Source organism: Agelaius phoeniceus, chromosome 3 (assembly GCF_051311805.1).
Source record: "Agelaius phoeniceus isolate bAgePho1 chromosome 3, bAgePho1.hap1, whole genome shotgun sequence".
NCBI classification, from domain to species: Eukaryota; Metazoa; Chordata; class Aves; order Passeriformes; family Icteridae; genus Agelaius; species Agelaius phoeniceus.
Window position 1 is genome coordinate 22,376,297 of NC_135267.1, and position 13,354 is coordinate 22,389,650.

Genomic DNA, 13,354 nt, shown 5'->3' on the forward strand with positions numbered 1-13,354 from the left:
GCATAATGCAAATATCATGTATCATATAATTGACAGAAAAAAATTATATGATTATGCAGATCTAAAAAAAATTGCAATTATATAAGAAGACAAGTCAGCACAGCTGTAAAAAATACTGGCATTTTATAACAATACTCAATTGTATTGGAAGTTTAATTTCTCTACTTCCACAGAAAGAAAGTTTCTGGTGTGAGCAAGGATAGTGATAAGGACATTAGAAGTGCTCCTTACATCAAATGTATCATATTCAGAAAGCTTATCATTATAATCACCTGTCTTGCAAGAGGTCTTTAATTACCATCTCTAAAGAGTAAAAAGTCACTATGTGTTTTAAAATTAGACAATATTAGGTTGTATATGTAACTGAATCATTCATCCAATTATTTCTAAGTCAGCTGGAATGAGCAACCTGTAATACACAAACATCTAACCTTTTGTTTTCTCTCTTTGGGTTTCCTCTTCTTTGGTGATGTTGATGGTCCATCCTTCTCCTCAATACCCTTTTTCCTTTCCTTTTTAATTTGCTTCCTTTGTTTTTCAGGTCCTTCTTCATCCTCTGAACTACTTTCTGCTTTCTTTGTTTTAATTTTCGGAATTTTCTTTGGTGGTTGCAAATTGATTCCTGCATCTGCTGTCCAGTCAGAATAATCACTAGAATAGTCACTATATATGATATAACAAAGAAAAAAGAAATTAAACCCTAAAGTTAAAAAGTGCATTGGATTACATAATAAAACCCAATAAAAGATTACAGTTAACAGCCTAGCTAACTACAATGTTTTGATAGTTAAAACCTTGATGATTAAAACCCTATATTCTATCTACAATTTAAATGATAATAAACCAAAAGCCCTGACATCATTTGGTCTTGCAAGAAACTTAACTTATAGCATCCCTCAAAGTAAACACTGTTATTTACTTCATCAATTCAAGATGATAAACACTGAAGTTTGGATATTGTTTTCAAGACTTCTGGTTTTGAATAGCTTTGAACAAAAAAATAAAGGATGCTCTATTTGCTCTTTAATTTCAAACCAAGGATCACAGCTCAGACTGAGCACCATAGGAAACTGCTACTACCGGCCTGAAATGTTTGTGTGCCTGATAAGAAATACCTTCCTGCAAAACAATTCTGCTTCTAGCAAACAAGGAAAAACCTTCCCTAAATTTTAGTTAGCAATATGACTGAAAATTAAATCCTGAAATTTTCATGTTCTTCTTCACTTTTTCTTCTAAATCTGCACAAGTATTAGTTGTTATTCATTAACTGTTTACAGCAAAAAATATTAAAGATTTCTTAGCAAGAATTTTCTCTGTATGTTATATATACTGTCACTTACCTAGAACTGCCATCACTGTGCCATGCTCTTTCATCATCCTCTGATGTTCCACCACTGGCAACAACTACTTCCCCTTCCTAATAAGGAGGGCAGGGGGCGTTGGGAAGGGGGAGAGGAGGAAGTAGAGAAAAAGAAAGGATTTTCCTTAGAGTTTAAGTTATAATATATGACAATACAATGAAAATTTTTCTAGGCTTTATATGCATTATAAACATCTGGTATTCTAGAAGCTTTATGTTAAAAAGGAATTTTAGTTTGCAGGAGGTTGCTTTACTTTAGTGGACTTTATAAAGAAGCATGAAGATATCTGTGCCTGGCCAGATGCAGTGTGGAGCAACATTTTTCATCACCATTTGAAAAGATTAGTTTACCTTCTCGAAAATTATTTTTAACATCGTATTTCCACATCTTTTTAATATCAAACAAAAACATGTTCATATCCAATATGAACATTATGTACTCCTCACTCATTCTCTGCCATGGCTACAGAAGCACAGAATAATTGAGGCTGGAACATTATGTACTCCTCACTCATTCTCTGCCATAGCTACAGAAGCACAGAATAATTGAGGCTGGAAGGGACTTCTGGAGGTCATATTATCCAACCTCCCTGTTCAAACAGGGTCACCTAAAGTTGGTGACCATATTGCTAGGCTACGTGGGCAGTACTGACTAGGCTTACAAATTGCACATACTTTAGAAAATATCCTTACAAATGAGCATTTTTCTCCTTTGTCAATTACTTTTTAAGTCAAAGCTAAACATATACAACAGCATATGAAAACCTAATACAACATAATTTTTTAAAGAGGTGAAAGGAAACACCCAATTAAAAATGTAACTTGAGTTTCCACTAAAAACAAAGTTTCATTCACTGAAGCAGGAGTTTTATGCATAGAAATGGAATGTGTAAGACTGCCTTAAGAATAAGGCTCTTACATCTGAAGAACTGTGTCCATTTTCCAACTCTTCAGCAGGCCTTGCAGTTTCTTCTGCTGCATATCTCGTACGGTAGTTGTGCTGATTGGCTGCTTGTTTCTTTGAGTCACTAGCATCCAGTAAATTATCATGAGAATGGTTCTGTGAAGATATAAAAGTCAAAATACATAATATTTGAGCACACGTTTTATTAATACATAGCATTTTCTTTAATAATACTATTCCAGGAAGCAATTTTTGGACTGGCAAAAAGTTACAAGTCCAAAACAAAGAGCTGCTGAAGAAAACACTCCATAGGCATAGTTGAATGAATATAAGCACCAAACAGTTCTGTGTATTCTGGAAATAATTAAATTTCTTCCCATACACAAACACAATTTTTAAATCTGCAATTATTAAAAGTATTCATTCTCTGAAAGTACATGTCAGTTAATAAGGACTAAAACATAACTACTGATAGGCTGCTAAGGGTTTGTAAAAGCTTAGAATTACACTAAAAATGGCTAAGGAAAGCTAACTCCTTAACAGAAGTCCAAAGTGCTATTTTGCAGCCAAGGGGTCAGATGTGTTAGAAAAGAAACCCATACAGTAATACATCCTTAGCATAGAGATGACTGTTAGAAAATACAGACCTTTAAATAGTATGATGATGCATTGAAAAATTCAAATGAATAAGTCAGTTTGAAAGAATATGAAGCTTAAAAGAATGAAATAAAGAAACACTTCATGTTCCAGCATTAAGAGATTTTGTTCCTCCTGTAGAATATATATAATGCAAACACTTGCTCTCTACATCAAGTCTACAATCTTGTCTTAGTCCCCAGTCACTGCGTAAAAAACTCAAGAGTCATGATCTCAATTTCAAGAGTTTTGTGCTAATTTTTTTTTTTTTTGGCATGTATAGTCAAACTTCATCTTAGCTCAGATCAAAGAAAATAATTTCTGGGCTCATTACTAAGTGCCACAAAAAGAGGCACACTTCCTTCTGTTCCAGTATTATCCTCCTGCCACTATGAAAACCTCGGGTATCTATTAGGTGCTGATAATAGTTAAAAAAAAAACAGTCCCAGAGATGAAGAAAGCAGAACTGGAACAAAACAAAGAAAGGCACTAATATTTTGACAGCCTTCTAGTAGAGCAGACTGCTTGTACCTATTCTTCTTGATTTTTTTTTTCTTTTGTAGGAAAGAAAATACCTTTTCTATCATGTATGATATAAGCTGGTTCATTAGGTTAAATTTTCTTCTTGAGGAAAATAACTCCCACTTTTTACAGTAAAAGCTGTACTAAAATTTGGCTATAAGATTTAGTTTTCCTTAGCCACAACAGTCATCAATAAAATGCAGAAGTCTAGTAACTAGTTTTTCTCCCATGCTCCCTGTTAGAAGATATGCAGGCATGACTGCAACAGCTCAGTAAAGCAAGCCAGCACACCACTCTGTAAAGTTGTGTTCCAGTTTTCATCAAAGCACAGAGGACCAACACAAACTGCTCCATGCTCTTTTCAGTGAGTACTGTGCTTCTGTTGTTCTGTCCTTCTGTCTAGCTGGGAAAGTTATCACTGACAGCACAGTTACCAGAGACACTTCTAACAGGACTGCTCAGCTATCAGCATTTTAACATTGCCTAAGACTTTTGAGACCTGGGGCACTCATTCCTCCTTCTGGATTCAAACTGGCAGTGCACAAGGGATCTCCTCAAACTGCTCTGACCTGACCCAGAACAGCTCCAAGGCAGCCCTGAGCTCAGTGGCTGAGCCCATCCCACAGCCTTCTGTCCTTCAGCCTTCTGGGGCTGCTCACTTCTCATCAAGCTCTCAAGATTCATTACTGAAGCAAAGAGGTCACAAAAGCCAGCACTATAGCAACTTGTTTCTGCTACTGCACTGTGCCTTTTTCACCATAAAACATAGCAGGGACATAGCAGGGACAACAGAATGGAATCCCATAACCCCAGTGAAACAAATTAGTCAAGTATCCATAACGATAAGGGGGACATATTTTGCAGAAGCTACGTTACAGCTTGACTGTGATGTTCATGTCTTCTCTCTAGAAACAAAAGTCCTAAAATCCTTACCTCCCTGTTTTTCTTCAGAGGTGAGGTTTCTCAAACAGTTATCATAAATACAGCTTTTCCCTACTCAAATAGAACTACAGATGCTTGGAAAACTGAAGCACTTTGCATTACTCTTTGGTTTTGAAAAGAGTTCTTTTCTTTTGGCAGTTCAAAGCTTGAGGGAAAAAAACAACTCCCCAGCCCCTCCACCCCAATCATTCCCACATGGAAAAAAGCAATACCACTGTATAAGTACTGGGTCATAGTGATGCTTTGGGAAAGATAAAATGTCAAAACAAGAACAGAAAAAAAAAAAAAACCAGGAAAACAAAACCACAATTACTTATCCATGAGTAACAGAATGATAGAATGAAGTTGGAAAAGGACCTCTAGATGTCACCTTGTCTAAACCCACTGCTCAAGCAGGGATGAGAAAAGTGGTCATAACATATACAATTGTCTCATCTTGCCAAAAAATACATTTTAACATCATTGCTATTCATCTCTACTTTTCAAAATTTGAAGAGAAGCTGTAAAGGCAGAACTTTATTTATTTGGGGAGGGGTGGAGTTGAATGTGGAAGTTTGACTATAAAGTACAACAGGTTTTTTTCTGACAAAATGTAATTATCATCAGCGAGTTCAACTAAAACCGAGGGAACGCAGCTGATGCCTCCTCTCCCTCAATATATAACCTAAAGAAAGAGCTTGAAATTGTACTCCTAACTCTAACAGTAGGCTGGGAAATAAAGCCAAGATAACCTATGATTTGAAGTTCAATCATCACTTGCTCTCTAAACACTTTGATGAGCAGTAATATATGCTGACAAGTACCATGTACCTTGTCCAAGGCTTCCAGTCAGTATCAGAGCATATCTATTGATACAACAGAAATTACAGCTACTGACAGAAGTTTTTCTGTGAAATAAAAATTATGGCATTTCCTGTATTTGAGAGGGATACTGGACACTGCTGGGGGTCTTGGTAACATCATTTGTGAGAGATACAGTGGAAACCCAGTGATGTCCTGACAATTCAGACCACACTGCATGCTATGGTCCTTATGACTCTGACAGCACTGGGAAGCACAGCTTTGCTGCAGTCTCATACAGGGCTGAAGCAATTTTGGAAAGCTTTGGCTGTAGCAATTTCATGGTATTTCTTAACCAGCAGAATCTATTTTTTATGTGAAAATGATCCTTCCTTCCTTAAGCCAACAGGAATTCACTTCTGCTAGGAAGTTTAACAGGGGCAAGGCACAAGCATATGCCCAGTATCAGAACCCCAACATTAAATAGGTCTCTTGCCCTGGCATTTTCTCTTTGGCTAAAGAGCACCCTTCCACACTCTCCTCAAGTCTGAATCAGTGTCTGTAATTGCTTAGTATTTACTCTTACCACATCACATGTATGTAAAAAAATAGTAAGAACTGTTCCAAAAGCAGTGAGATAACAGACACTAAGCACTAAGTGCTAGGTTCTGGAGCTTTAGATTATTTTCCTCTTAACATCTAGCTGATTTAATTGGAAGTATTGTTTAAATAACATGTAAGTAGAAAAACTTATTTCTGTGGAACAAAAATAAGCCACTTTCAGCAGAACAAAGTACATGTTGCTCCTCCCTGGGTTCTGTTAGTTTATAATACAGTCATTTGCACCCATCACAACAGAGGCTTATGCCTACTTTTGTCCATCCATAACAATTTCCCATGTTAATTGGCACCACATTTCTACTTAATGATAATGAGGAATATTTCATTTTTGTCACATTTTACTAGGACACACATCATATCAACCCTCTAGTGTACAGAAATTTCACACTCTTAAATATTTATTAAAATGTTCTAATCCCAGTAGTTTAATAGACTAATCCTCTTAAGTACTTGGACTGGGAATATTTACCTAAGCACGTTATTTATCTCAGTTTTCATCTGCTCCTGAAAACAAGTAATTTGGAATACAGTTCCATTTTGAAGATGTAAAAAATCCATTCTATCCTCTTTCATTAATGTATTGGGGGTTCAAGTTTCTGCTGTTTGCTTTTTTTTTAAAGTTTTTGTTTAATAATAGAAAAAACTCTAATCCTCACCAATGACTTTGAAAGTCAAACCAACTTTGTCATTCAGCCTACAGGTCAGTTATACTAAATACTATTTACTAAAAACTATTCAGGTCAAAATACCCCAAGTTTTTAGTTTCTCCCCCACAACTCCATTAGTCCCTTAAGCAATCACATACAAACACTTTTCTGTATGACCTGTGTCAAAGAAACATGGGCTTTCAATGGCAGAACACTTCTGTGACTTCCATTTAAATTGCAGATATTGTTAAAGAAGAAAGACTGAGCTATAATTTTGTACTACTTTTAACACACCCTACAATGACCCTGAATTAAAAATTAGCAATAGGACTTTGGAATCTCCTCAAAATGTAAGTACAGCTGCTCTGTGTTCTTCCTTATTGACCTACACTTCAGCTTGCAATCCAAAATGCTAATAACATCCATTCCTGCCCATCTTTTCATTTTACTTCTGTATTTTCAACTTTTTTTCAGTTAGAAGGGAAGAAGGAAACAGAAGAAAATATTATTTCACCATTATCATTATTATGTGAATACACCTGATAAATTTCAGAAGTTGATATAAAAGCCAGTATTTCCTACTGGTATGAATTACAACTGAATTTTCCTATGAAGACAATGTTTTAAATACAAGCCTTGTTTTACTCTGCTCTCAGAGAACCTGACAGTTCTATAGAGTGAGACATTTTCTAGAATTCTTGATGCTGTAGTTCTTAGGTCTAGAGATTACTGGAAGAAAATGTCATGCCCTGTATTTTGCTGGACGTGTTTCCCATCTCCTTTAGCTCATAAATTCTCTCATAAAACCTGTAAGAATTTCCTATGCTAAAATGAATTGTCTTGCAACAATGCTGTAGTATAACTTACAAGGAATCAGTATCAAAACCTACTGGATATTCTCAAGGAAAAAAAAAGATTTGCACTGTACTTTCCAGTTCAATCTTCAACCTAACACAGTTTGTATTTCAAGTCACACTGCCACTGTATAAGAACAGCAACAGAAGAATAACCATAATGAAGTTATTAATTTCTACTTAAAACAACCCTAAAAATATTGCACAACAGTTTTGGGATTGCAGTCAATCTTGTTTCTCTTCCCAGGTGTTTATTTGAATTTATTGTGAACACTACAGAAGATGACAATTCAAATTCACTATATTCCTGTTGCTTAGACACTCCTGAGCAGAAGTATTGCTCATGTTAACTATAAGCAACAACAAAAATCATAAAAATCATAAAAAGCAGTTAATTGAATTGTGAGACTCAATCACTCAAGATCAAACACCTTTTTCTTCTTGAAACGTGCTTATTTAAAGCCCATGGGATATCTACTTATTTCTGAATCCCTCTGAGATTTTACTCAAGAGATCTGAATTAGTGTACTTCTCAGCAGTCTAAGTCCTCCAAAAAGAGATGCATTTAATGAAGAATCAGCTATGGAAGAATACCACTTTTTTATTCCAAGGTGTTATAAAAAAAGTATTCAGTAAGGTTTATGAAGGCTTGAAGTGTTCTGAAACTATTACTAAGTATATCAGTAATGTTTATGTAGAAAATTTCCTGGCATACTCATATGAAAAGACCACAATTGCCTGCGGTTTTTCATCATTTTCTCAGAACAAAGGTAGAAAGTGACTAAAGGATTTACCAAGTTATCTCCTTCACATTCTGAGAATCCAGAATGCAGTTCACAGAACCCCCCATGTGTAAATATATGAAACTGAAGAAAGTTATTCCTAAGTAGCAGTTGCTCTGAAGGATTTCAAGGACATAAATATCTGGAATAAAAATATGAGGCCCAAAAGATCCACTGCTACCATTATAAAAATTTTTACCATAAAAAACTTTTTTTAAACAGGATTTTAAAAAAACATTTGTTTTAAGTTTCTTTGTTGCAAAGATATCATAAAAATAATTGCTAAAACTACAGTGCTGGACCAGCTAGCCAATTCTATTAAACTTTTATGTCCTAGTGATATTTTAGAACTGTAACCGAATTAGAAATTTAATGGTAATTTGGTATGAATTCACATTATCAGGAAGGATCTTTTGACTAGGCTGCAGCAAAAGACAAGGAAAAAAAATAGAAACCCTTGAGCAGTGCAAATGTTTAACTAAACTAAAAGAAAGTGTATAATTCAGCACCAAAATACATTCCCTCAAGGCAGGAAAATACTTTGTTAAATGTGAATTTGTGAGGCCCATTTTTATTATTCCCAAAAGAAAAATAAAGAGTTAAAGACTTCTGATGTCCTGGTATTTAACTAATGAGTTCTGTCATGTGGCATAAAGTTTGGAGACAAAAGTGATCAAATTTCTTTCAGTGTATCTTGGGAAAACACACAATGTTGGTGCCTGCAAAACTGAAAAGAGTGCATCAGGATCATTTTTTAAGATAGCAATGCATTGAAATTTTAATATAAGAAAGAAATTGAAGGAAGAAGTAATAAATAAATTTAATAAAGAAATTTAAACTTATTAGGGAACTGTGGGTAGGGGACTGTTCACATCACTTCTTTTGAAATATTTACTTTGGTTGGGTATGAAAAATGTAGCAAAACATTACTCAAATTTAATATCAAATATAAACTTGCTCATTTCAAACTTACTCTAATACATATAAAATTAATTCATCATTATTAAAAATTACAGAATCACTACAAAGCATCTGAAATTTACATGTTTTCAGATTGTTTTCAATCTCAGTTCCTTCCATCACAGACATAAAGTATGGTACTCTAATGAATTTAAGAGCTGTAGTCTTTTGCATACTTGTTCTTTTTATTTCATTTATTTCTTTTTCCACCTTATATCTTGTGATTTTTACTTTTCAATCACAATTGCTACAATTTGCAGGTGTTCCTGAAAGCTGTATTTTAAAGCTTTGGTTTGAGGATGAAAAGAATCTCCTCCATATTAAGCATACTATGAAACTCAAAGCATGAGTTCTCCTTTACCATTGCTAAAATTTACTTCCTTTATTACAAAAACATAGTTGGCTATTTAGCTAGAAAAGCATAGATAAGCATGTTCAATTAATAGATAAAACTAATTTTAAACAAAGAAGACTTAAAATTTTTTCTGTAAATACAGAATATATATCTTTCAATTTTTGTAACCAGCAAGAATATGCAAGATTGAAATTTTTTGCAAGTCATATTTTTAAAAAAGTATGTCACTTATGACAATCTAATTCTTAATACAACTTATTTCCTTCTACTTAACCTATCCTGCTTTCGTCTTTTCTGAAAATGTACTCCCAGCTCTAGCAAAATGCATGACTTAGATATAGCCCATAATAGCCCAAATTTTGATTTTTAGGGCACTAGGAGAGAAAATACCCCATTATCTATTTGGAGATGTATTTAATCTGTTAAATTTAAGAACTGTGAGTTGAGTTTTAATAAACCTTTCCACAGAACAGTATGTCAAACAGTAGACAACAGCAGCGGGGTGTATTGATTAATAGTGACAGACTCCCTACAGCAAATCACGTCCCTAACGCCAGATTTGCAGGGATTTCTCCCCCTTTCTGAAAGCAATCCATGTTGTTTATTATTAAGAACATATTGAAACATCAGTACAGACAGGCTTCCTCATTCTGGGGAGGCAAAGAAACTCCCATACCCTGGTCTGTAAATTTAAAACTGAGAAGAAGAATGTAAATTTATGTGACCTAACTTATTGAATTACATTTTATGCTTCATTCTGTGATAAGGTACAGGTGGACCACTTACCTTAGGGAAAGTAGGTATTTTGTTTTCTCTTGGAATGTGACTCATTACATGTTTTCTTTTCTCTTCTGATCGATACACTCTCACTTCTTCTTCTCCCTTTGCTGTTCTCCATTCTTCTTGCCTACTGAAAAAAGAAAACAGAGATGTTAACTTCAAAGGACTTTACTAAAACTAAGAAGAGTATCTATTCCAAAACAAGGAATAGATATTCAACATCTACACCATTCTTTAAGCAGCAGTTCTTCTCTTTACAGCTAGCATATAGTTTTAAAATTAGCTTTTTTCAAAAAAGTAAGATTTTCATCTTATTTTATTGAACTAGAGCAGCTTATGCTTGACTATGGCAAGTAGGTTTTTTGACTTACTGAGTATTCATCACAAGAAGTAATTACTGATAAAAAGTAAAGTTCCAGTTCAGAAATCAAAATTCATCTCAGGCACCTAATAGCTTAGGTCAGTATTCCAGCCATAAAACACCATATAATGACAGGATATAATCTTATGCTACAAGTCAGAAGATATTGAAGCAACTAGATTCCATTGCCTATACAACTTCAATTACTGTGTCATTCATTAAAAGGACAATTTTTGTTCCAAATCCTTCTGGAATTACAAGATTTTTCAAGCGACATACCAACAAGTGATTTCAAACTAAAACTGACTTTATAAGAAATTTGAGATGACAAAATAGAAAACAAATGACAATGTGAATGGCGATAAGAATTCCAAAACTGTTCCATTTAATTAAGTTCACCACAGTAAAATTCTCCATCTGTGTTTACCTGGCCACACCAGAAGACAGTTCAGGCACTACCACCCTGCGGCTCCAAGCCACGAGGTCCCGCTCAGTGGCGATTTCACTTCTTGGTGCATTGCTGTGCATCTGACGCACACCTTCAATTTGCCCACTGCGCCTTAACCCTATATTTGGTGGGGAGTGTACTTCTGAGGTAGAGCTTACAGATCCTAAAAAGGCAAAAACCAATAGTTCTTGATCTGAAATTCTTAGGGAAGCATTAGTAAAGACAGATTTGAAAGAAATGGAAAAAATAACTTTACTTGATCTATTACTTCAAAAGAAATCATACGAACTGAGTATAAGAATTTCAGCAGTTTCTACAGTCACCACAACACAGCACAAACAGCTACTGGGCTGCAGCACCCTGTTTAAAAATTCACCTTGAAAAGAAGCAGGTGTACCAACAATCTGAAGTGAAGCAAGTGTTTGCTTCTTTAAAAATACCTTTGAAAACATTTATGCAAAGCTGACTATTGCTACTGCACTCTAGATCTGTGTTATAAAACAGTGAGCTATCTCACTGAATCAGTGCTCCTTAAACAGTCTTCTATCTTCAAAAAAGGAAGCCTCAACCCTGAAAATTAGGAATCAAGCTGTAAAATTTACAGACAAAAAACTGAAATGGTCAGGAGGTTAAAAATAACTAAATCAACCCAAAACAAAACCACACACACATGCAAGAGCCTTCGAACACCTTACACAGTAGCAAAATATCAACATTTTTCCATATCCTTACACTCACAAACTAATCCTGATTACTCTAGTGGATTGCTGACCATAATTTTTAAAGTGTTGAAAACTACTGTGTACTCTAGTGTAAGACACTGAAACATGGAACAATTCTGCAGAGAAATAAGTATTTCCTTCCACTTTTCTTCCTCCTGTATCCTAATTTGAAAGAAGTCAGATTTCAAACAATTAGATGGCCAGTTCCAGATTAAACAGTAGGGTAGTTACTCCTAAGGGAACACAGCTGCTGCACTTCCCTGAGTGAGGAGACAATAACAAACATAAATCTGTAATGTTAAGAAGCCAAATATTTTGCAAAAGGCAAAAAAAAACGATGGGAAAGCTGTACAGTTTTCTACAGCTGCATACCTCCTTTCTACCAGTTCAACAAGATGCACAGACCATGAACAATATAAAGGGATTTATGTTTTCCAACTCCCAGCCTCAACACCCATCCCCCAGTGATCTACCTCTGCTTATCCGGCTGGTACTACTGGTTCCTGCCTCCCCAGAACGTCTCTGGTCCTGCTCCTGCTGAAGTCTTTGAATCATGCTATCCAACGGACTAATTTCTTGATTTGCTTGCTGACTAAGAACTTGATTCAGTCCTGTGAAGTAAAATATACAGAAAAACACACACATGTAAATTTCTAGGAAATTAATGTTACAGACAGCTCATCTAAGTTTTAGCTTTGAAACAAGGTCAGTAAATTATCATGTGTAGCTAATGCTTATTTTTCTAACAGCCATGTCTTAAAACAGGACAACTTCTTCTCTTAATATATTTGAGAGCATTATATTTTCTGGAGCAGGGTCAAGATGACCACACTTCACTTCTAATAAAACGTTAAATTTGATCAAGTGCCAGCAAGCCACAGAAGCTTAATACAACTCTTGTTTGTCAGCTCAATCAATGCAATTTGTTCAAATGCAAGATTAGCCTGCCTCAAATGCATTAAAAAACACTTTATAAGCTTCAATGAAAGAACGACATCAAGAAGGTCTAACTGAATTAGAAAATAATTATCTATACTGTAGAAAATGAAGCAGTAAAAATGTTTAACTGAGCTCCACATGGACATAATGACTGCACAGATCAAGTAATGGTAATTTTCTTTGGTATGTAAAACAGCCAAGAAACCTCCTTTGGGGTAGGTCTTGTGACTGGAAGATGGGAAACAGTTCCAAAGAAGTGATTACAAGGTGATAATACTGTTTCTGAGCAGCAAGCAAAATACACAGCACATAAGCATGAACAACACAAAACCTGTTTTCGTACTTGCAATGATCACAAAAAAGTTAGAGAGGTATAGAGAAAAGGCAAGGGTTACAGTACTGATTCAAAAAGAAGTCAGACATCTCCACACAGAATAGTGACAGAGTGGAGTGGAATGGTGGGAAGCTCTAGTCAAGAGAAGCAGAACTTGCAAAACTTTGTAATGAGGAATAACAGTGTTCAAAGAAACAAGATATAGAAATTATTTTTCCAGCATGATTCCAAAGAAATATCACAGTACAAACTGTACTTTGCAAGATCAAAGGCTAGATAATACAGTAATTGTGCTATGAAATGAAGAGCTTTGATTATGTGGCTGAACAGAAGCTGCTGTCTCTTAACAATATGCAGAAAAAACCATAAATATTTAAGGTAGTGCTCTCAGGCTTTAAAGGTTATTG

At 35.1% G+C, this 13,354-nt stretch overlaps 1 protein-coding gene across 4 annotated transcripts in view; it reads right to left on the minus strand.

The window, feature by feature from the left end:
• The window catches only part of PHIP (PHIP subunit of CUL4-Ring ligase complex), a 108,852-nt gene that overhangs the window by 32,260 nt on the left and 63,238 nt on the right, over positions 1–13,354 (minus strand). For 3 of the 4 annotated variants that reach the window (XR_013181262.1, XM_077174852.1, XM_054630703.2), the window contains exons 18-23: positions 12,148–12,285; positions 10,932–11,115; positions 10,150–10,273; positions 2,280–2,420; positions 1,341–1,417; positions 432–663 (exon numbers count right to left, since the gene is read on the minus strand). Coding sequence is in view for 3 of the 4 variants with exons in the window: in XM_077174852.1 (XP_077030967.1) it covers positions 432–663; positions 1,341–1,417; positions 2,280–2,420; positions 10,150–10,273; positions 10,932–11,115; positions 12,148–12,285 (896 nt within the window). In the remaining variant the exon portion in view is untranslated. The remainder of the gene's footprint in view (positions 1–431; positions 664–1,340; positions 1,418–2,279; positions 2,421–10,149; positions 10,274–10,931; positions 11,116–12,147; positions 12,286–13,354) is intronic. The other variant, XM_077174853.1, reaches the window with a different exon arrangement.